The sequence below is a fragment of the Acomys russatus genome, chromosome 19, assembly GCF_903995435.1.
Source record: "Acomys russatus chromosome 19, mAcoRus1.1, whole genome shotgun sequence".
Classification (NCBI taxonomy): domain Eukaryota; kingdom Metazoa; phylum Chordata; class Mammalia; order Rodentia; family Muridae; genus Acomys; species Acomys russatus.
The window spans coordinates 33,216,685-33,240,975 of record NC_067155.1 but is presented as its reverse complement, the minus strand read 5'-3'; the positions used below and the strand labels follow the sequence as shown (position 1 = coordinate 33,240,975).

The 24,291-nt window shown below is 46.6% G+C and overlaps 1 protein-coding gene across 1 annotated transcript in view; it reads left to right on the top strand.

The window, feature by feature from the left end:
• Cyth3 (cytohesin 3) overlaps positions 1–24,291 on the top strand; it is a 94,799-nt gene that overhangs the window by 59,021 nt on the left and 11,487 nt on the right. Inside the window, 4 exon segments of the mRNA XM_051161077.1 lie at positions 10,089–10,171; positions 11,986–12,050; positions 12,893–12,959; positions 19,973–20,091. Coding sequence (XP_051017034.1) covers positions 10,089–10,171; positions 11,986–12,050; positions 12,893–12,959; positions 19,973–20,091 — 334 coding nt within the window.

Here is a 24,291-nt window from a genome sequence, read left to right as displayed (position 1 = left end):
GGATGGCTCTTGGAATTGAGCCTCAGTGGCTATCCTTGGCATCATTCAGTCCATACTCACCCATGTGTGACAGGTCCTTGGAGTCTGAATTAGGAGACTGACATTGCTGCAGGGGGCTCACATGTGCTAGGGATCTAGAGAGTAAACTCCACAGATGGACAGGTGGATAAACACCTCCGTGCCAGTCTTTTGCCCTTGAAAAAGCAGCTATTAGACTCTGTTCTGCTTCTCTGTGTCTGGCCTGTGCACCATCTCATTGGCAGAGTCCAGTTGTCCAGAGAAGCCTAACTATCTGGGAATGCCATTTTAAGCTTGATTTCTCCCTCACCCCCAGTTTTTATTTTTGTTTGTTTGATTTTGCTTGTTTGTTTTGTTGTTTTTTTTGGGATGGGGTTTCTCTATAGCCTGGGCTATCCTGGGCTTGGTTTGTAGACCAGGCTGGCCCTGAACTCCCAGAGATCTGCCTGCCTCTGCCTCCCAAGTGCTGGGATTACAGTCATGCGCCACCTTGCCTGGCTTCTTCCCAGTTTTATTAAGGCAGAAGTGACAAAAATTGTGTGTATGACACTGTGCTAAATAGTTATTTTATTTAAAATTTTTTTTGTAATTATCTTATTATGTTGGGGTTGGCATACATGTGCCTTGACAGGTGAATGTCAGGACAACCTGTGAGAGTTGGCTCTATTCTAACACCATGTAGGTTCCTGGTAGGTTCCAAGGTCACCAAATTTGGCAGCAAGTACCTTTCTTGTTAGCTGGAGGGTCCTACAGTGTAGTGTCTGATGTATGCATACACCGTGGGATGAGTAACACACTCACGGCCACATGTATGTAGTGCTGCTTTTACAGATCTACTTCCTTAGCAGTAGACATGTATGCAGCTACTTCATAGCTGTCTTACTCAGGCTCTGCGTAGGTCCTGAGCCTATTCTTCCTGTCTGACCAACATCACTTTTTTCACAGAGCAAATCTCTATGGATTAGAAACACTTTACGGTGTCTCTCTCATCAGTCCCTTCGGGGGGGGGGGGTGAGAGGGAGCAGTATAGGGGCCCACAGGCACTCTCTATGACATCTCGCTTTCTGTGGTTTCTAGGGATGTGAACTCAGGCCCTCATGGTTGCATGGCAAGTACTGTACACGCTTACCTTACACTGTTCACCATCTCTTCACTCTCTCCGCCCTCTGCTTTCTTGCTTTTATTTTTAACTGTTACATACTATGTTGTAAATGTGCCTCTTTTGCATAAAAATTAGCTTTATTTTTTGTGTTCAGTTTTTAAAAATATTTTATATTTTAAATTTATGTGCATTGTTGTGAGAGTGTCAGATCTTGGAGTTATAGACCGTTGTGAGCTGCCATGTGGGTGCAAGGAATTGAACCCTGGTCCTTTGGAAGAGCAGGCAGTACTTCTAACCACTGAGCCATCTCTCTAGCCCCTTGTGTTCAGTTATTAACTTTGGGATTTTAAATAACCCCCTTTTCCTTCTATATTTATTGTGCAAGTGCCAGTTTTGCATTACTGTGTTGCACATTCTCCAGGGCAGTTGCTATGAACTGGTGGTAGCATGTTGTCTCCTGTAGCCTTTTTGTCTCCTGCTTTGATGGGTTCACTCATCTTGCTGCATTCAGCTGGAAGGAAGGCCATGTGGGGGCTGAGCTCATCCACAAAATGACACTCAAGTGTTTGGAGGCTTAGCTGAGGTGACAGTGACAGCTGGGGGTCTGAGCTCTGTCTTGTGTGTGGTTTCTTTCCTCAAGGCTGTGGGCCTTGGCTTCTCTAGAGAGCAGTGGTCTTGGCTGTGTGGGCCTTTGTGGCCTTGCCTTGCCTTTCCTCTCCCTTTGGTCCTAGGCCCTGGTGACAGATTCCCCGTCATGATAGGAGGAACTGTAAGTTACTGTGGACTTGGCTTTCTTTCTCCAACAGGAAAAAACCAAAGCTCTATTTTTTCCTGGTTTAAAATTTTATATTTTGTATTTCTAATGGTGGTGTTGTGCCTTTTCTTGTCTGTGTTTGATTTTGTGGTGCTGTGGAAGGAACCTAGGGCCAGCTCTGTAAGGAGCCCACTTGTCTTTTTTTTATATTGGTGGTTTTTCCTCATTCTGATCTTAATCCACCCTCCCGTCTTTGGAATTTGAAACACAATTCCTTTCCTGCGTAGCCTGGACATTTTAATATAAAATCATGTGAAGTCTACACCTACGGTTCATAACTCTTTTTTTTTTTTTTTTAAAGATTTATTTATTTATTTGTTTTATGTATATGAGTGGTCTGTTTTTATGCACACCAGAAGAGGGCATCAGATCACATTATAGATGGTTCTGAGGCACCATGTGGTTGCTGGGACTTGAACTCAGGACCTCTGGAAGAACAGCCAATGTTCTTAACCACTGAGCCATCTCTCCAGCCCCTTGTTCATAATTCTTAAGAGCCTGAGAAAAGCTTGTTTGCTTTGCTATTCACTGGCGGTGGCTGCCAGTGTCTAGTTCTTTACTATGTGAGATACTGTCTGTGGCGCTGCCTTTCCATCAGAGTGGGTCCAGGAAGTCTGCTTACTCTCTGTGGCATCCCTCACCACCTGTCTCGGATCTTTTCTCTCAATACTCATTCTTTTAGGGTTTCCTTTAACAGTAGCACACAGGTGGCAACTTATTCAGTTTTTGATGTCTGTAATTGTTGTTTTACTTAATTCAAAGTGTCTTGGGACAATAAAGAGGGAACAGTGGAGGTTGAGGAAACCCAAGAGGGTACCCAGTACCAGGAGCTGATGCAGCTCCTGCATTCACTAGCAATTTGCATATGCCCCTGAGGCTCCCAGTTCCTACCTGGCCCTTTGGCTTAGCCCTGCACCCCAGCCAGCTGGAGCACTCCCCATCCCTTCCTGCTGTAGTCTCCCTGTGACTGGCCAAGTGACCCACTTGGATATGAGAGTGTTGACTTGGCTTTATCACCTGCTAGAGGTCAAGTGGCTCTTGGTGGTGATGAGATCCGAAGGCTCAGTGCTTGCTCCTGCCGGCCCCCAGCTGCCCTTTTGTTCTTGCTGTCCACTCTCCCTGGTTGTCCTTCTGAACCCATGCTTAGTAATGTTTGAATCATCAGTATTTGGAATGCAGGAAAGCTATTGTTCTGTGTACAAAGTTCCCATTTAGTGGTTCAGCCGGGACCAATGTGCAGGCTCATGCCTTGCCAATATCCTGTAGGACTGGCATGGCCCTGAACTGACCAAAAAAAGCTACAAAACTATCAAATGGCAACAGGAAAGTTAACCTTGATACATTAGTGTTGATATTTGGAAGGAAAGTAAACTTTAAAAGTCACAGACACCATTTTCAGTCTGCAGCTGAGAACCAAAAATACATGGTTGAGTAATCAAATGATCCAATTTCTGCTCATTGGATGATTTGTTATTATATTTGACTTCTAGTCCTTAAGACATAATGTTCCTGGCCACAGTTCATAACGTAGGATCTTACCTTTCCTCAGAAGAGTTGTAGAACAGAATGTTAACTTTATGGAAGGTGTGTGAGAGAGACACAGAGAGAGAATGTGTGTGTGGGAGTGAGAAAGTAAGTTATAAGGATAGCCATAGATACACCAACAATCCAGAATCAAGAAAATCACAGCTTCTTGGTACCTATAATTTGTCACACAATGAGACTATTAATATAATTTCATTGTTATAAAGTCCTTTCTCATCTTTGAAATACTGTTTGTTTTTTAATGTCAGTATACGTTTTAAATACCAATACATTTTCTAAACTGTGTACAAAAAATCTTATTTTTCATTGATTCTGAGATGTATATAGTTCTCTATTGTAATGTCTTGTGAAGAGACAATGTATAACGGACGGATCCTTGAGTTTTACTGAATGTGGTAAACAAAGCAGCAATTCTACTTTCTTGAAACAATATTGTCACCTCAAAACCTGTTAAGTTGCTTCAGTGTGTGTGTGTAGTGGAAGTGGGCTGTATTTCTGTGTGGCAGCATGTGTAGAGGACAGAGGAGGTTGTTTAGTGTCTTGCTGTACGACTCGCTGTCTTATTCACTTGAGACAGGGTCTAGAGCCATGTTGATGGCTTGTGAGCCCTAGTAATCCTCCTGCCTCTGTCCCCCACAGTGCTGGGGTTGCAGTTGTGCACAGCCACACCAGCTTCTTGAGTTGGTGCTAGGGATTTGCACTCAGGTCCGAATACTTGTGGAACAAGTGCTATCTTTCCAGTCACTGTACTGTACTCTGTTTCTAAAGACAGTGGTGTTTATTTGTATATTGTGTGGACATTTGGCCTGTATGCGTATCTGTCCACCATGTGCTTGCTTGGTGCCTGCAGAAACTGCAAGGTGTCAGATCCCTTGAAGTTACAGGTAGTTGTGAGCTCCCAAGTGGGGTCTGGGAATTGAACCTAGGTCCTCTGCCAGTGCTCTTAACCTCTGGGCCATCTTCCAGCCCTGTAATATGTACTTTTAATTTATCAGAGTCTGCCACCAAACATATTATACCATTTCTAATACAGGAAAATAGTATTATTTCCTCCTGTTTTTGTTGCCATTGTTGTTTTGTTTTTGAGGCAAAGTCTCACCCTGTAGTTGTAGCTGGCCTTGAACTTAGGCTGATTCTCTTGACTCAGCCTTCAGATGCTGTTTACAGGTGAGCACCGCTGTGTCTAACTAGGCTAAGAACTTCACAGTGATGGGCTTTTATTGTCTCTGTTCTTTTACTTTTATGTATCTAGTAAAACAGTACTCACTTCGCTTTTGTTTTCAACAGCAGTAAATCTTTGCAAGAGATTTGCATCAGGACTGGAAAACCTTTGCTCACACAGCTACTCTTTCAGCACTGACACTGTTTTGTATAGAGATGTTCATTTGATATTCTAGTTTCCTGCCTGTAGATCTGCTAATGATGAATTATTTTAAAGTTTTATTGTCTGAAAAGTAGCTCATTTTCATCTTTTTTCCTGAAAGATATTTTGCAAGTTTAGGGATTTTGCTCATTTTTCCCTTCATTTTGGACAAAAGTGTAAGTCCAATTTTAGTTCCCCAGCATGCTGGCAGCAGACTTGACCAACCCTAAGGTGCTTTGACTTGCAAATGTCTGCTTGAGGGAGGCAAGTACCTGAGAAAGGCGGTCCAGGTCATGGATTTGTTCTGAGTCTTCTCTGAAGCCCTGCCAGCAGCAGAAAGGCAGGATTTCCTGCCTTCCTTCCTAACTTGGTTTTCCCTTGTGAAAAACAGTTGTTTGCTATCCAGAATTTGGAACAAAATATTTAAACTGTACTCGCTGTCTTGCTGCTAACATATATTCATTATGCACAACAAAGAACTCAGGCCTGTCTCCATGTGGTCAGAATTCTGTGGCAGAGATTTCACTGCCAGACCAGTCATTGCAGTTAATTAGACTGTTATTATTTTTTTTTTTACAAGTACAAATAATTAAATGATGTATGGTAAGTAGGAGTGAAGTTTAAAGCCATTAGAGAAAAATGAAAACTGCAAACATTTCTATAGAAACTACAACCTCAAGTGTTAAAAGCTGTACATAAACCAACTGCCTAAAAATCAGCATTTAGAGCCAGGGGATGGTAGCTCGCGCCTTTAATCCCAGCACTTGGGAGGCAGAGGCCGGCCTGGTCTACAAAGTGAGGCCAGGACCACACAGAGAAACCCTGTCTCAACCCCCCCCCCCCAAAAGTATTAATAGGGAAAGGGAGGGGAGTAAGTGAGAGGGGCTGAGGGAAAACAGTGAGACATGAAGGGGACCCTTCGCACATGCACACACACATGCAGAAAACACCACAGCACAGATATTGGGATCTTAAATAGCTCAATTCAGATGTTACCCCTCCCCCATTGAGAATGAACTGTGAGTCAAACACAGGCTAGAGCTGTGGACTCAGAACCGGTGACCCCGGAAAGCCAGTGTCAGAAAAACATTGTTTTGTCCTCATAGCATGCCTGTTGACATAGAAAGGTTGTATGTCCAAGGATTAATGTGAGCTATAGTTTCAGAGGGGCGGCAGAACCTCAGACTTGCTAAGCAGATGTGGAGGAGTCTGGCTTTACAGCCTCCTGTGGTTGGGAGCTGGGACAGTCCTGGAGCTGCCCTGTTCTGTTCCCTCAATGCCCCCTTCTCCCAGACACAATGCTGTAGCCATGTCAGTTTCTGGGAAGAAATGTCTACCCACAAGGAGAAGCACAGGACAGACGGGGTGGTTGTGATCAGGCAGCCCCGCCCTTCCCTGCGTCTCTGCTCAGCTGCGTTGGCATCACAGGAAGAGTCTCACTCTTACTTCTGTACCAGTGCTGTGGCCTCTGTGTAGGATATGGCGAGAATGTTATGAACCAATTAATCTCCAGCTTCTGCTTGTCCACAGTCCTAAAAAATTTATAAAGAAATTAAAACTGGGTGAGTTCAGGGCCAACCTGGCTAACTTAGCAAGACTCTCAAAATAAAGGGTTTAGACTGTAGCTCAGTTGTCTGGCATGTGCAAGGCCGCCCAACCCCCACCCCACCACCACAAAGGATCGAAAGTGGGCTGTGGTAGGTAACTGCCTAGCAGGACCCTGACTCTCATGCACTGCATCACAAATAAAAGAGAGTAAAGGAGAAAGGAAGAGAAAGAAGAGAGATGGGATTAAATCCTCACAGAAACTTAGTTTAGTAATACCCAGAAAGATTTACCACAAACAGATTGCTTCTGATCTAATGAACTGAGGTTTGACAGTGTTCTAAACTGCTAAGACCATCTAAGAAGTGCTGATGCTAGATTAAGTTACAGAAAATAGAGGGGTGCACAAAAAATGCACACAATAGGCAGATGGCAAATGTGCACAACGGAGCAGAGACTCGAAGGCCTTCACTCATGGGGTGTAATAGAGATGGTGAAGTTGCAGCGGGCCTCCACCCCCCCCCCCCTTCTTGAAAGAGATGCGGGAGTGACATTCCAAGCACCAGTCTTCCTCAATTCTGTCACACTCAGGAGAAACAGTGTCTATCAGGTGACCACCAGGCACACCCCCACCTGTGCTGAAAATTCAACTCACAGACAAATGACATCAAGCCCCGCCATAGTGAAGCTGTCACCCAGTATTATGGCCGGGGGTGGGGGGAGGGGGAATACACCTTCTGTAATTACCTCTTGCAAAGTGGAAACGCCCAAATGTTAAAATCCATGGTGGATGGACACCATTGCCTTTTTTTCTTACTTGAAGTTGGAGGAAATATTTTTTTATTATGGTGTGTGTGGTGTCATGGGGCTCAAACTCAGGTTGGGTTTGGCAGGAAGCACTCTACCGGCTGGGCCACCTCGCCAGCTCTTCTCTTTTCTTAGACAAGCAGGGTTTAGTTGGAATTCTTCGTAACACAAGTGATCAGCACGTTATTGTTTAGTTCTTCATTGCCTTTAAAGGGTAAGACAGGCATTGTAGGAAGAGAAAAATCCATCGGAGGAGCATTGGCATCTTTAGAATGAAATCATCCTGGTGTTTCCATCCATCTCTGTTCTCTCTTAGCAGCCCTCTGGTCCTCAGAGATGGAGGAGGAAGACTTTTGGTAGAATTTCTTAGAAAAACTGCCTGCAGATGATTGACGCCTACAGCTGTCTCCTTCCAGACTCTTGTGTGTGTTGGCGAGGCCACTTTCAGGAGGCTGATCTGTGTAGTTGACCAATACCAGGCTGCTACCACTCTGGAGGCTGGCAGAGTGTTCTCTTTGTTAGAGTGGATGCTTGTGGTTAAGAGACAGAAAGTGTGTGCCTGCTTATGCTTCATCTTTCTGGGTACTGAGCATTGCTGGGGTGCTCCAGTGTAAATTCTTGGCTCCTTTCTGTCTTGTCTTGGAATGCTGTGTGTGTTGGACATGCCTCCTACTTTCGCCAGATGATGTGAACTGAAACCTGAGAGAGTTTGGGCCAGTGAGAATTAAGGAGATGTTCTAGAGGACCTGCTGGGGAGAAGCTGGAGGAGCCCTGAGGTGAGAAAGCATGGAGCCTTAGCTGCCAGCTACTTTGCAAGGCAGGGGGGAAGACACTGCTTCCAGGGGCCTCATGGAGCTCCTAGTTTGCCTAGTGTGTGCTGCACAATTTATAAATCTGAGATTGTCATGGTTGGCATGTGTTGAGCATCTTGGGTGGTGCTGTTGTTGTTGTCAGATATATGGTATTGCAGAACATTAAAAAAAAATTTTTTTTTTTTGAGACAGGGTTTCTCTGTGTTTGTAACCTTTGCTGTCCTGGACTTGCTTTGTAGACCAGGTTGGCCTCGAATTCACAGTGATTACCTGCCTCTGCCTCTTGTGTGCTGGGATTAAAGGCATGTGCCACCATGTCCAGCGGGCATTAATTCTCTCTCTCTCTCTCTCTCTCTCTCTCTCTCTCTCTCTCTCTCTCTCTCTCTCTCTCTCTCTCTCTCTCTGTGTGTGTGTATGTGTGTGTGTGTGTATGTGTGTCCATCCAGTCAGAAGGGGCATCTGGCCCCTTGGATTCAGAGGCACTTGTGAACTGCCTGATGTGGATACTGGGATCAAACTCTGAGCCTCTTGATAGAGCAGCAAATGCTCTTAACTGCTAAGCCGTCTTTCCAGCCCCATTATGTCTCCAATATCTCTTCTTTAGGGCAAATCAATCACTCTCTCTTGTATTGGTGTTTTGTTTACATATATGCCTGTGTGAGAGTATTGGATGCCCTGGAGCTGGAATTACAGACAGTTGTGAGCTGCCATGTAGGTGGTGGGAACTGAACCTAAGTGCTCCTAACTGCAGAGCCATCTCACCAGCCCCATGGTGTTAACTTTAATGGTCAATTTGACATAATACAGAATCACCTGGAAATAAAGTCTCAATGAGGAGTTATCTAGGTTACATTGGTTGGTGGCTGTGGCCATGAGGGGTTTTTCTTTATTAGGTTGAGGGGGGAAAGACCTGCTCTGAATGTGGGCAGCACCATTTCGCGCATGGTCTGGGTTCTAGAGAAGGAGTGCAAGGTGTGCACCAGCACGGCCCCACACATTGATCGCTCTCTGCTCTGGACTCTGTGCGCCTCCATGGCATCCCTGCAACAATGACTAGCATGGCGATGGGGAGCAAAACTGAGACAATACCCAACCAACACTAATGTCTCCCTCCTGAGGTTCATAGGAGAATGGTCCTAGTGTCTACACAAATGTCCTGAAATCACCTGGTGTTGCTTGTAGTTCTCTCTGACTTCCGCGTGAGACTCCAGCATGTTTACCCATCCTGCTGTGGGTGGGCATTTAACTCCTTCGTTTTCAGTTATAAGCTGTGCCTCTCCAGCATTATTGCACTTTGTGCTGCACTGCCGGGGGTTTTCTACTATAAATACTTAAAAGAACGCAGCTGGGCATGGCGTCTGTGTGCATTCATGATGCTGTCTGGTGTACCGGAATGCGTCCCCAAGTGCCTGCTCATCTGTGCTCCTCGTGCCCTGCTCCCACTCCTGCTGTAGCCAGTCTAGTGAGATTGGCATGCATTTTTTATAGTATCAGTTGGATATGTATAGAAAAAGTTCCTAGTTCTACATGGCTTGTGGTGGGGCTTGAGTGTGGGAGGCCAGCACCATGTTGCCTTCCCACTGCATTTCTCACTCCCCAAAGTGTAACCACTTTGACCTTTCTTAGCTTTGTGTGTCTGGTTCAGTGCATGTTGTTTGTGGTACAGACATAGCACTTCAGGAGTGCAAGGCTAAGAAGCAGTTGAGAGCAGAGCAGGATGGCCTTGCCCACTGTTGCCTGCTGGGCGTTGGGTGTCTGCTGGTTGCCTCCCCTGCCTCTATCTGTAGTTGCAGTCTGTAAGAGGGTACATAGAAGTACCCCACCGTATTAAGCTCTCATCAGGGCTCTGTGGGTGAGGAAGGTTTGTGATAAGACTTAGGGGTGGGATAATTAGCATTTCGGTAGGGTGAGGTGCAGAGATGTGGTTTGTGCCCTTTTCTGTTTCCCTCCAGAGAAGCCTCTGTGGTGTGGGTCAGAGGAGGGTCAGGGGCCTCCCCACCCCACCTCCCACCTCCAGTCTCCAGCTTTACCCGGCTGGCTTACCAGCCCCTGGAGTTGTTGACCTTTCTTTCTTCTTTTCAGTGCCTGAAGACCTGTCATTAGAAGAGAGAGAAGAACTTTTGGACATCCGCCGAAGAAAAAAGGAACTTATTGATGACATTGAGGTAAAGTGTCTTCGATTTTGGATTTGTGTGGAGTGCTGAGTGGGGTAGCTTCAAGAACACGTGAAAAACGAGTCTTCAGTGTGTGTTCTATGAGAACCACAGAGCCAGAAGAGATGGCTTCTCCAGGCTGGTGAAGCAAAGGCTGCCCATCCCAAAGAGCCCACGCGCTAGGGTACAGCCCTCGGTGGGACTAGCACTCCCAATAGCCGACTTGTGGCCCCAGAGTTACAAGTGTTGGTGTAAACAGTGGCAAGAGCCTGATACGCACTGCCCTTTTCTTGGTATATTATCCCAGGCACTTAGGGGAGGTGCCTGGCACACATTTGGCAGTCTGTTTCCTTTGAATGAACAGACAAGCGCGTATTGGCTTCTAACCGTATACCAAGTGCCCCCTTGGTGGTAAGAGCAGAATGACAAATTTAAACAGTATACGAACACTGCCTTCCCACATTTGTGTCCTTGACTTGGAGGCCAGGATGGAGGGGTGTCTCACAGGAGAATATGAATGAAGCCACAGTTTCAGGGCTCGGGTATCTGTGATGTCTGGACACCATTCAGAGGCCTCCCGGGTGCTTTGGTGTGGAGCGTCCTCAGGAAAATCAGTCGTGTGGCTCTTTGAGATGCTTCCTAGTCATTGCCATTGCCAAAGTAAATGTCGCCTCACAGGCCACTCACTGTAGACTAGGCCTTGTCTTAGACAATGACCCCTTTCTAGGAACTTGTGTAAGTCTGAACTTGTTGCCACACTCATAATAGGGTTCTGAATAAAATGTCTTTGTACTTGAGAGGTAACTGGTGGTGGTTTGGCTGTAAGGTTAGCCTGTATTCTTGGAAAATTTCTGCAAACCAGAGAGGTCTTTTATCTGAAGAAGAAGAGTGGATAGTGTGTGGGTAGTAGTGATCATGCTGCTCAATAGGACGGACTCTTCCCTGAACCCCGGCCACTTCATCCTGTCTCCTGGGATGCTGACAGTGCCTAGAGGCTGGGAAGCTGTGAGCGGGAGCTGGCCAGTGGGGATTCAACCATTTCTGTCCCCTCTGTTTCTGATGTCTCTGAGTTGGGCCTTGTTCTCGGGGCTTCATGTCTCCCTTTTTAAAGATTTATAACTAGTAATCACTTTGAACTTTTATATTATTTTACGTTATGTGTATGTGTGTGGGTACATGCATATGAGCAAAGGTGCCCACAGAGGCCAGAGGAGTGAGATCCCCTGGAGGCTGGACTTCATTGAGCATGAGCCATCTGATGTGTGTGTGGGAACTGAACTGAGATCCTCTGAAGACAGTAGCCTGTGCTCTTAACTTCTGAGCCACTGCTATAGCCATGTGAGGGTTCATCTCTTATAAAGTGGCAGTCGTGAGACTGATTGGCAAACCTGATGCCAACCTAGCCATATCTGGCTTCCCACTCCCCCAAGAATGCAGGCTACTCATACGTCCAGCTGTGTGTCAGGACTGCAGTGCAGTGCGCTAGGGCCTGCTGCTTGCCTCTACGTGCTTCTATGTTTGTTAATTTCCCTCTTGGTTTTTCATATAAGTAATTATGAGCCTGCCTAGTGGACTCCTGCAATGTGTCTGATGAGAGGTGGACATATTTTGTGTGTGTGCGTGTGTTTGTGTGCACACGCACGTGCATGTGTTCTCTGTGCTGTGCTGCCCCTGACATTGAGTCTACTTTATGGATACAGGTTTTGGTCTTGTGATGCTCATATGAGTCCTTGGGAAGCTTGTGCCTAGAAGACCAGGATGTCTCTGGACCTATGAGTACAGGATAGTTAAGATACCCCATGACCTAGTTCTTTCTTTTCTGACAGAGGCTGAAATATGAAATTGCAGAAGTGATGACAGAGATTGATAACCTAACTTCCGTGGAGGAGAGGTAAAGTGTTTATGACTGACTTTCAGCCTACTCGCCCTCTTTATTCCTGCCACCCGCCTCTAGCTGGGCTCATCAACTGGAGACTGCAGCAGGTGCAAGGGCTGGGCTGGAAAGCCCTCTGGAGTCATCCATCCCTCCTCCCTGCCTCCTGTGTCCTCACCAACTTTGTAGGTTTGGGCATAAGCATAGGGCCTCTGAATTAACCTCTCTGTATCATGAGGAACTGTACTTGTAAATTTGTTTAGAAAGGCACTGCTTTTCACTGTTAGCCTTTCTGAAGAAGTGTTAGTGTATGTGGAAAGAAGCTCCAGCAGCAGTCTCAGCTGTGGAGGGTGGGGGCTCTGCTGGGTACCACTGTTTTGTGTCTCAGCTGTGGAGGGTGGGGGCTCTGCTGGGTACCACTGTTTTGTGTCTCAGCTGTGGAGGGTGGGGGCTCTGCTGGGTACCACTGTTTTGTGTCTCGGCTGTGGAGGGTGGGGGCTCTGCTGGGTACCACTGTTTTGTGTCTCAGCTGTGGAGGGTGGGGGCTCTGCTGGGTACCACTTTTTTGTGTCCCGGCTGTGGAGGGTGCGGGCTCTGCTGGGTACCACTATTTTGTGTCTCAGCTGTGGAGGGTGGGGGCTCTGCTGGGTACCACTGTTTTGTGTCTCGGCTGTGGAGGGTGGGGGCTCTGCTGGGTACCACTATTTTGTGTCTCAGCTGTGGAGGGTGGGGGCTCTGCTGGGTACCACTGTTTTGTGTCTCAGCTTGACCTGAGGTGAACAAGGCGCAGGAGGGTGTGATTCTGCCACACTCTGTGAAATAATCGCTAATGAGTTTTTAAAATTGTTTAAAACCACTAGCAAAACTACTCAGAGGAACAAGCAAATAGCCATGGGAAGAAAGAAATTCAACATGGATCCCAAAAAGGTAAGAGAATAGTTCTGTTCTTCCAGCATGCAAACGATTGGCTGGCTTTAGTGCCTGACTCCCTGTGGACCAAGGTGACTACATCAACCCGTGAAAAGACAAAGTTGATGTTTCATTTTGTCAGAAGCAGGATTAAGTGAGTGCTGGGATGAACTGTTAGCTGAAGCTGGGATGAACTGTTAGCTGAACCTAAAGGCCTTTCTAAATAAATAAATAAATAAATAAATAAATAAATAAATAAATAAATAAATAAATAACAGACCTAGACTGGAGGGCTTAAACCACATATATTTACTTCTCACAGTCCCGGGGCCTGCAGGTAGGTCTGAGCTCATGGTTGCCTATATGGTTGTGTTCTGGTGAGGTTCTTTACTCGGTGCAGAGAGCAGCCTTCTCTCTTGAGTCTCCAGGTGATGAGGGTATGGAGCAAGCTGAGTTTAGAGTTTCTTCTTTTGCAAGGCTCTAATCTCCAACCCAGGACCTTACCCAGATGAGCTTGACTCACCCTAGTTACCCTCGTAGTCTCTACCTCCACAGGCTATTGCAGATTTGGGCCTCAATGTGTGAGTTTTGAGGGACACACACATTGAGTCTATAGACACACTGGATAGTCTCACTTTGCAGCTCAGAGGCCTATTTACTCCTGTGTTTTGCTGCACCATGTCACCTTGTGAAAGCATAGGAGATCATCAGTGATTGGTCTCAGGTTAGCAGGACTGTCAGTCTCTGAGAGATGACACTTTAAGCAAGGGGCTTTGGTTTTGTTCACTGGCCTGGAGGCCAGAAGTAGCACTGGGGTTTATAAATAAAGCAGGAAAGGTTTGACTAAATCAAGGAAGCCTGGAGCTGTATCACCAGAGAGGCGCTGTGTCAGGCGCAGCAGCGAGACAGCATCTTCTAAAGTTTAAGAGTGGAAGTGATTTAAAATTGAGAACTCTGTCCAGACTGCCCCTAATGGGGGAGGGGAGGGGAAGCAGTGACATTTTTTACATATGCGGGGATTCAAAAAGTTAGTCACTAATACCTCTTCTGATTACTCATTGAGAAACCAAGTAAATATACTCAAAACCAAGAAACACGCCCACAGAGAGTACAGCAGGTGCACAGAGCCAGGTGTGGTGGCTCATATTTATAAATCCAGTACTGAGGCCAAGGAGGACAGCCATAAAGTTCAGAACCAGCCTGGACCACAGAGTGTGACACTATCTTCTAAAACAGCCAGAAAAACAAAATAAAACCAAAAAGAGAGATACAAAGAAACCAGCAAACCTAAATCTAAACAAGAAAAGGGTTATATGAAAAGAATGTTTTTTAGGAGTCCCAACTTAGCTCAGTATATTTTATAAGAAAGGAGAAAAGAAAATAAATAAAGACAGCTGAGGTTTTCTAGGTATTAAGAGATACATACAGGTTTAAATGTTGAGATTTTGGGTTGCCATCAAAAGTAGGGATGAAATAAGATTTGTAAATTACTAGGAAAGATAGAATTTAAGAAATCATGGTCATGATAGGTGTGATGGCCTGGACTGCATGAGATCTTTTCACAAACCCCTCCTTCAGAAAGACCCCCCCCCCCAAAAAAAAAAAATCCAGCAGATAAGAGACGAGAGGAGTTCTAACAGGTCATTTCTCACCATAAACTTGGCTTGGCTAGATTACCTAGGTTAAAGGTAAATAGCAGCAGGGGCTGGAGAGATGGTTCAGTGGGTAAGAACACTTGCAGGGTGGAGCCCCAACACCCACATGAGGCTTATGCCCACTATGACTCTAGTTCCAGAGACTCTGAAGCCCTTTTCTGGCTTCTGCAGGCACTGTATGCACGTGATGCACTGACCTATACACATAAAAACAAGCAGGCAAACCAATAATACCAGCTGCCTCTTGCTTGAGATGACTGGCAAAGAAGACTGGAATGAAGAGAAGAGGAAAGGGCTGGATGTGCCCTTCCACTTCTACTGTCTACTTTTTTAAAAATAATTTTTATGCTGGGTCTGGTAGGACCTTTATCCCAGTCCTCAGGAGGCAGAGGCAGAAGCAGAAAGATCGCTGTCAGCTCAAGGCCATCTTGTTTAATGTCTAGTATTCTATGTCTGTAACAAATCACTGCAAACTAGATGGCATAAGACAGGACTCTACCCTCCTGCAGGAGACCAAGAGTCCAAGCTGAAGGTACAGGCAGAGTACCCTTCAAACTTGGGTGCTGAGTCTGTCCCGTCGTCTCTGCCAGCTCAGGTGACTGACAGCAGGTGCTCCTTAGCTGTGACCATACCCTCCAGGCTCTTGTACCTTCTCTTCTGTGCACCTTTCCTCTTACTATGTAGTCCAGGCTGGCCTAGAACTCAAGAACGTCCTTTGAAGTGCTGAGATTGCAGGCATGTGCCCCCACACCTGCTTTAGTTGCTCTTTCCTCTTACTATGTAGTCCAGGCTGGCCTAGAACTCAAGAACGTCCTTTGAAGTGCTGAGATTGCAGGCATGTGCCCCCACACCTGCTTTAGTTGCTCTTTTAAGGACAGTAATCACTGAACTCAAAGCAGGCCTACTCCTGCTGTCACTTTTTGCTGTGCCTCATGCCCTTTCTTACTTAAAACCTCTTTCTTGGTCCCTGGCTCTTGACTCCTCTCTTGCTTACAATCTGACAGTTCACTGGTGGAGTTTAAAGGAAGAAAGATTAACTTGGGCCCATGGCCTTAGAGTTCAGTCATGGTCATCTGGATGCATAGCTTTGGGCCTGAGGTGAGTGAGGCAAAGGCCCTTTGCTCATGTAGACAGGAAGCAGAGAAAAGCAGCAGGAAGGGGCCAGATAGACCCTTCAAAGACATACTCCATTACCCACCTCCGCAACCAGATCCTATCTTCCACAGCTCTGCTATGTTCAGCCTATCAACTGTGCAAAATCTTAACATTAATGAGGTCAGAACCTTTAAAATCTAGTCTAGTCCAGTCTAATCATGTCTGGAAACACACAGGCATACTAGAGGTGTCCTTCACTGGCCTGGGTGTCTCCCAGGCTGACAAGATGAACTGTCCTAGGGTCTCTGGCTTGAACTCAGCAGTGGCTCCTGTTTCCCATGACCAGGGCTTGTGTCTCTTGCAGAGGGAACTCTTCCTTGCTACGATCTCACATGTGTCCCTTCTGCGATTTGTGAGCAAGAAGTGACCTTGTTCTGACCATTTGACTTTCTCACATTTCTCAAAACAGTTGTATTGGTTACTTTTCTCGCCTCTGTGACAAAATACCTGACAAGCAACCACAGGAAGGAAGGGTCTGTATGGTCACGGTGCAGTCCATCGAGGTGGGAAGGCGCGGCAGCCAAAGCTTGAGGCAGCTGCTCATACTGCAGCCATAGTCATGAGACACGGATGCTGGTGCTCAGCGTGCTTTCTCCTTTGTATTCAGTCCAGGCACCCAGCCCATGGAGGGGTGCCCCCCACAGTCAAGGTGGGGCTTCGCACCTCAGTTAAAATGTCCTCTCAGACAAGCGCTCCTCCTAGGTGACTGAGTGCTGTCAGGCTGGCTGTCAAGATAGCTGTTACAGTGACCTAGTTCTGTGGGAGGGTGGAGGCTCGGGGCAAGCCCTGATCATCTAGGCAGTGTGTTCCACAGGCTCACTAGGACTGGCAGAGACCTGGGCTTCCAGGGTCTGGCACTAAGCTTTGAGACCACAGACCCTGAATGAAGCCCCAGGACAGGTAAGAGGGGAGAAAAAGCTAGATGGAAAAGATGCAAGAGCCTCTTAAAGGCACTGGGACTGTGTCTGCCTAGAGGCCACTGAGCTCTTTTAGGGGGGATGGTTACAAACTCAACCTCTGGGACATTATAGTCTCAGTCAAGGTAGTCTCTAGGGACCAGGCCTGGACCAGTCCCACTTCAGCCTCTGCTTCCATGAGCCCTTTGTTCCAGAATCCTGGTGCTTTCAGATGCCCTCCTCCCTGCCCTTGGCAGATTTCAGAGTAGCATCTTACCAGTTAACATTCACTGTTAGTCTTATGAATCCTAATAACCCTAGCTAGGGTTCTGTAATGCTGGAGTACTGACCTTCAACCCTGATGTATATTGGATAGTAAACATCCTATGATTATTGTCCCTCCCTTGCCGACCCCAAAGGTACCCTTGTACTGTGTCGTCCTGCTGGCTGCTGGCTCACCGTCTTTCTTTACTCCTATTTCTCCTCACCAGGATGTTTGTGATGGAGTGTGTGTGTGTGTGTGTGTGTGTGTGTGTGTGTGTGTGTCTTTCACAGTGCACCCAGGTGGACATGCTCTTTCTCATTTCTACCAGAAACACATGAGCCTTAAATTAGGACTATCAGACTTAAATGACGCATTTCATGGCCCACAGATTTTAGTCTTGAAGTATCTTGACAAATTAAGAAACAAAACCCTCAACCCAGAACAAAATGTACTTGTATAATATTGTAGGCCACCTTTCTGGGGCCACTGTTTCTCCAGTGCATTCCCCCAGGTATCCCACACTAACCGAAATTAGGTTTGCTTTTTTAAAATCTTGCGTAAGCAGAATGAAAATATACCTGCCTGGGGCTTGGGAGAGGAGTCAGTGGATAGAGTGCCTGCTGTGCAAGGTTGAGGACCAGAGACTGATCCCCACACAGAGCCTGGTTGGTGTAGTGCTACCTGTAATGCCCACACTTGGGAGGCAGAGACGGGAAAGCACGGGGTCAAGGTGGCTAAATAGATTGCCTAGAAGTGGTAGCTCTGGGTTCAGTGGGAGACCCCGCCTCAATCAGTTAAAAATGGAGCACAATCCAGAAAGACATGACGTCAACTCAGGGCCTCCACGCATAAGCATCTACATGTGTACATCCACACGTGTGTACCACATACACAATGATTGAATACATTTACGTGCATATACCCTTATGTTGTTTTTTGCTTTGCACCAGGTCTGGGAGCCTCTCGTTGGCTTTGTTCTTTCCATCTAGTTGCAGTCTCCCATCTTCTATCTTTATCTTTTCTCTTACTAGTAGCCTGTTGCTGTCTGAAGTTTTTGGAAATGCTAAATAAGGCTGCCAGATGGATTGTGGGTGTATGAGGAAGCCAAAGCAGGCCTAGGCCTGGGAGTTTCAGCTGGAAAAGCCTCTCTGAGTTTGTAGAAACGCCTTGGTGGATAGAGACCAGAATTCCCTGTGCTCCCCCTAGCCTGGTGTCAGGGAGCTTACAGCCAGCGCTCAAGTTGTGCAAAAGGTGAAGCTTTGTTATCATGGTAGGTCCTGTGAGATGGCGCAGCACAACCGAGTTAGGCCTGGGACAGCCCTTGTCTCTCGAAATTCCCAGCTACACCTTTTGTAGGCTCTTCACGTGGACACATGTTTGGCTGATAGAAGTTCAGTGCTAGTGTGCCACTGAACTTGTTTTTGGCTTCAGGTAACAGAAAACCTATCCTCTTCCCCCAAAATTAGTTACACAATGGAGTTTTGTTTTCTCATATAGTTGCTATGGCAATTAGAGGCTTCCAAGTGACAGAAGCAAGATGCTTATCACAGTCTTTCCCTCACATAAGGGATGCTGTGTTTCTGGTCATTGCATGGAGTTCAAGGTAGGAAGAAAGAGGAAAGAGAGTGGAAGACCTCGCTACAGGTTTCCATTTATGTCATCTTGCCCAAATCTGTGTCATAGGGTCACTTGCATATAAGGGGGTGCCTCTAAAGCAATTATTTGGGGTAAGATAGCAGGGTTGGATTGGGGCAGGGTGACAAGATCAGAAAAAAAAAAAAAAAAAAAAAAAAAAAAGCACTTGCCACCCAACCCTAATGTCTGAGTTCAGTCCCTAGTGTTCTAGTGGAAGGAAAGAGCTGATTCCTGAAGGTTGTCCTCTGACCTCCACACGTACACTGTGGTGCATGCATGCCACTCACACAGGATACACTCACAATCATAATGAGTAAGGAGGGCTGGTGAGAGGGCTCATCAGGTAAAGGCACCACCAAGCCCAAAAGACCTGAGTCCATCCCCAGGACCCCATAGTGGAAGGAGAGAGTCAATTCATGGCAGGTTGTCCTCTGATTATAGCCAGTATATGGGGTCGCACATGTAAGTATATATAATTTAAATTTTTAGTAAGTTAAAAATGATTTCCTTTCTTAAAGGTCGGGCAAGGCTGCTGGAGAGCTGGCTCAGCTGCTCTTCCTTAGGACCGAGGCCAATTCCTAGCACCCACGTGGTGGCTTATAACCATCTATAACTCCAGTCCTAGGGGATCGGACTCCCTCTTCTGGCCCTGTAGGTGCTAGGCATGCATGTAGCACACAGACATACATGCAGGCAAAACAGTCACACATGTAAAATAGGAAAAAAATTTTAAGAGGTTGGTAGTTGGGGTCAGGTGTTGGATTGTACAACCAGCAGTATCTTACCAGTAGGGTCTTGTGAGGCAGGAAGAGATATTTGCCTAAGTGTTAAAAATCTGATGTTTAAAAAAATTATTATTTTTATTTTATGTCTATTGGTGTTTTGCCCATATGTATGTCTGTGTGAGGGTATCAGATATTGGAGCTACAGACAGTTGTGAGCTACCATATAGGGACTGGGAATTGAACCTGGATCTTCTGGAAGAGCAGAGCAGTCAGTTGCTCTTAACCACTGAGCCATTTCTCCAGCCACATGATGATGTTTGCTTGTTTTGAGACAAGGTTTCTCTATGTTGTCTTGGATGTCCTGCACTTGCTTTGTAGACCAGGCTGGCCTTGAACTCCGAGATACCTGCCTGCCTCTGCCTCCTGCATGCTGGGATTACAGGCCTGAGCCACCGAGCCCAGTGATGATAATGGTTTTCTTTAACTGCTTGTGTAATACCTGACATACACAGTGGCTCTTTCTTGAATGGATAAAACACACGCTATGTTTTGGAATCCAGACCACGTGGGCCCCATTGGTCTCTGGCATTCTCACCGGTCCTTATCTGCCAGGTTCCTGCACAAAGCATGTTTCCAACTTTGAAAGTGGACCGTGAGCAGCCCTGCTGACCTGCATGTTCCATCCCCCATTGCTCCTCAGGGCATTCAGTTCCTAATTGAGAACGACCTGCTGCAGAGCTCCCCAGAGGATGTCGCCCAGTTTCTGTATAAAGGAGAGGGCCTGAACAAGACTGTCATCGGAGACTACCTGGGGGAGAGGTAAGTGAGGGGCTTCTCACAGGCCCTGAGCTGCAAGCTGTGGGGACAGAGGCGATGCCCTAATGTTATTGGGATCCACATGAGGACAGGATATTGGGACACCTGGACATTTGGGGTTTCTACCATTCCAAAAGTTAAGGTGGACCAAGGAGCTAAAGAGAAGAAGAAGGAGAAAACGTAGCGGTGACCCTCAATGATCCGGACTCACACGAGGGCTTCCTAGATCTACAGCAGGAGCACTCACTGCAGGAGCAGGAGCAGGTGACCGAGGGTCAGCTGGGGTCCGTGTCCGTTGGAACCCTTCCCTCAGTTACCAGGGCCATTCCCTCCTGGCCTGGAAAGGCACCTTTGCCTTCTGCAGGTTGGCCTAGAATTACTCCAGACTTCTCAGGGGTCTCTTCCCTGCCACTCTAGGTGACTTTCCTCCCTTCAGCTAAAGGGCCACCTGCTGGTGGTTTTGCTTTGATTGACTTTGTGGGTTTTGCAGATCCTGCTGTGTGTAAGCCTAGGCTGGCCTCACTTTCAGCCATCTTCCTTCTGCCTCGAAGGGCAGGGATTACAGGGATGCACCACCATTCATTCCCTGAAGAGCCCCTGCACTGCTTAGCTGAGGCTAGGCAGGAACACCAGGCGCCAAGAAGGGAGCTATTTAAAGCTCAATATTGCCCAGTTCTGTTTCTAGCTTTATTAAAAAAACAAAAACAAAACAAAACAAAAAACACTTGATCTAAGCTGGGCGTGGTGGCAGGCAGATTGCTGTGAGTTCAAGACCAGCCTGGTCTACATGGCAAGTCCAGGACAGCCAAGGCTACAGAGAGAAACCCTGTCTCAAAAAACAAACAAAAACACTCAATCTAAAGAGGAACGTTAACCAGCTCATTCAGGGAGGTCAGTACTACCTAAGACCAAAACCAGACATCGATCAACCAAGAAGACCACAAACCAGTATCTTATGACTATAGAAATCAGACTTGGCGATACATGAAGACTTTGTCCCAAATGGATCTCCGTGTGCCCTTACAGTCTCTAAGGAGCATTGAAGTTTGTTCTCTCATTCTTCACCACTGGCATTTCTAGCCAAGGGCAGTTACTTTAGTTTACACACACACACACACACACACACACACACACGCACACGCACACGCACACACACACACACACACACACACACACGCACACACGCACACGCATGCACACACTTCAGGGATAGCCATATAGGTCAGTTGTTAGAGTGCTTGAATCGCATACAAGCCCTGGGCTTAATCTGCAGCACTGCATAAGCCAGTCATGGTGGCACATGTCTTTACTCTGTGTTCTGAAGTTTAAGGCCATCCTTGGCTATGGACTGAGTCCTTGGCTAGCCCAGGCTATCTGAAACACCTTAAAACAAAACAAAACAAAAAGTGTAAAGTAATACATCTGTAGAGTAAACAGGCAAAGACATAGGAGACCTCAGCAAATGTGGCAAAAGCATTTGGCAGAATTCAACACTGTTTAATGATTTAAAAAAAAAAACCACTCATTAGAATATTAGGACTAGAAGTGATCTCCCCTCAACATGACAGAAGCCTCCAATGAAAAGCCCACAGCTCATGTCAGGCCTAACAGTGAAAGAATGGGCATTTTCTTTGCAAAGACCACTTGCATTACTGCTCTTCAGTGTGGTACTGGGCTAGTCACATAGGCAACAGATTAAAGAAAAAAAAAAAGATGTCCATGTTGGAGAGGTAGAAAACAGAACAGTTTGCAGATGGTGTGATCCACACAGGGGTGGTGACCACCTGTAGTCCCAGCACTCAAGGGAAAGAAAGGGGGTGGGAGGTACCCAGGGCAGTCTGGGTCACTAGTGTAGCTGAGGAAGTGAGGGGCCCTGCCTCAGAAAGTAAAGTAGAAGATGACCAAGGAAGCCATCTGGCATCAACCTATGATTCTCACACACATGTAACTAAACACATCTGTGCACCAATACACTTGCAGGCAGACACACACACACGCACATATATACATATGCTGTCCTAATTCCATTCTGTTGGTGTGATAAAATACTCAGACCAAAGGCGACTTGGGTGGGGAAGGATTTACTTGGCATATACTTGTGTCCCAGTCCATCATTGAGGGAATCCAGAGCAGGAAGTCAAGCAAGAACCTTGGGGCAGCATTACTTTTACTGGCTTGCTCACTGGCTCATGCTCAGCTAGCTTTCTTTTCTATCCCAGGTCCACTTGCCTAGGGACGGTACTGCCCACAGTGGACAGTCATCAATCAAGTCAGTCTTTCAGACATGACCTCAGACCACCCTGATTGGTACAGTTCTTAAGCTGAGGTTTTCCTTACTAATAGTCTAGGTTGTGTGAATCCAGGACACACGGGAAACTAAGAGGGAACGAACAGGCTCAGGAAGGTCGCAGGAGTCAAGTTCAGTATGCCACAGCCAGATGTGTTTCAGGGAGCAAATGGAAAGCAGCTCTGTATACAGTAGCACTGAGAAGAAGCTGGCGTGACTTTAACAGGAGCTGTGCAGATAGCCTGCGAGCCAGAGGGATAGTCAGCAACAAGATCCGACCAGATGGAAAGCTGTCCCATTCCAGTTGACTAGTTGGGAAGCAGTGGACACGTTTCCATCTTGACGGGTAGATCTGATACACTATCAAAATCCCGTTTGAGCCGGGCGTGGTGGCGCACGCCTTTAATCCCAGCACTCAGGAGGCAGAGGCAGGTGGATCGCTGTGAGTTTGAGGCCAGCCTGGTCTACAAAGTGAGTCCAGGACAGCCAAGGCTACACAGAGAAATCCTGTCTCGGAAAAAACAAAAAACAAAAAAAACAACAAAACAAAAAAACCCCCACAAAATCCCGTTTGCCCTTTTGGCAAAAGTCAGCAAGCTAATTCTGAAATTCATGTGGGAGATTCTAGGACCAAAATAGCCACAGGCTTGAAAAAGAACAAAGTTCAGAAAACTGTTCTTATGGTTACAAAATAAAACTAAAATTATATTAATACAGTGTAGTAGTGACATAGAGGCAGACGTGTGGAAGACCATAGGGCTGGAGAGGTGGCTCAGCAGGTAAAGCAGAGCAGCCTGGGCGCCTGAGCTCCATTCTTGGTGCCCATATCCAGTGCCTCACAAGTTCTGACCTCTGCTGGGCCCGAACTCACATGTACACTCCCCCCCTCCTGCCATGTACACATAATTACACATAAATATAAGAAATAGTTTAGAAGATGATAGAATGGGATTGAGAATCCTATGCTTACTGTCAGGTGATTTTTAACATATATTGCAAGACGAGCTGGGAAGGAATGACCCCAGCAGAGGATGTCAGGTGATACCTGTAAGAGACAACATCAGGCTCCTCACTATACACATGGGTTAATAGGGGTCCAAGACACTAGTGTGAAGCCATTGAATGCTTAGAAAGAACCGGGGACAAATCAGCATGGTCCTGTTATTGCCAGAGCTTCTTGGGTCTAGTGGCCAAAGCCCAAGCAATTAAAGAAGATGAGGTAAACTGAACATCATAAATTTTTTAAAAAATGTAAACGTTTATTTGTGTGTGGAGGCGATAGCATGCTATGGCACTTTGGCAGATCAGAGGGCAACCTGTAGGAGTTGGTCCTGTTTTTACCACATGGGTTCTGGGATCTGAGACAGATGGGTTGTCAAGCTTTGCGTCAAGTACCTTTACTTGCTGAGTCAGTTCACCAGCCCTAGATAATTACTGTTTGCTTTAGAAGATGCTATTAAGAAAGAAGGAGGAAAAAGGAAAGAAAACAGCCAGAGCTGGCTGCGAACATTTATCCCAGACAGACAGCACTCGAGAGACAGAGGCAGGTGGATCTTTGTGAGTTCAAGGCCAGCCTGGTCTACAAAGAAAACCCTGTCTTGATAAAGCAGAGGGTGGGGGTGTGGAGAGAGGGGGGGGGAGGGATGCAGGGAGGAAGGAACAGAGGGACAGAGGGAGAGAGGGAAAGAGAAAGAAAAGAGAGAAAGGGAGAAAGGAGCTCCCTCAAAGAGGGAGGCAGGTTGGTCAGCCCCAATCGCAATCCCTAAATGCTATAAAGATGGGAGTTTGCCTTTAACACAGCCTCTGGGTCCACAACTTCCTGAGGTTCTGGTAGCCACTGTCATCACAGGCCTTGTCCTTAGCTGTGACCCTAACCTGGCTGCCACTGTGGTCCTTCCACACTGAGCAGCAATGGG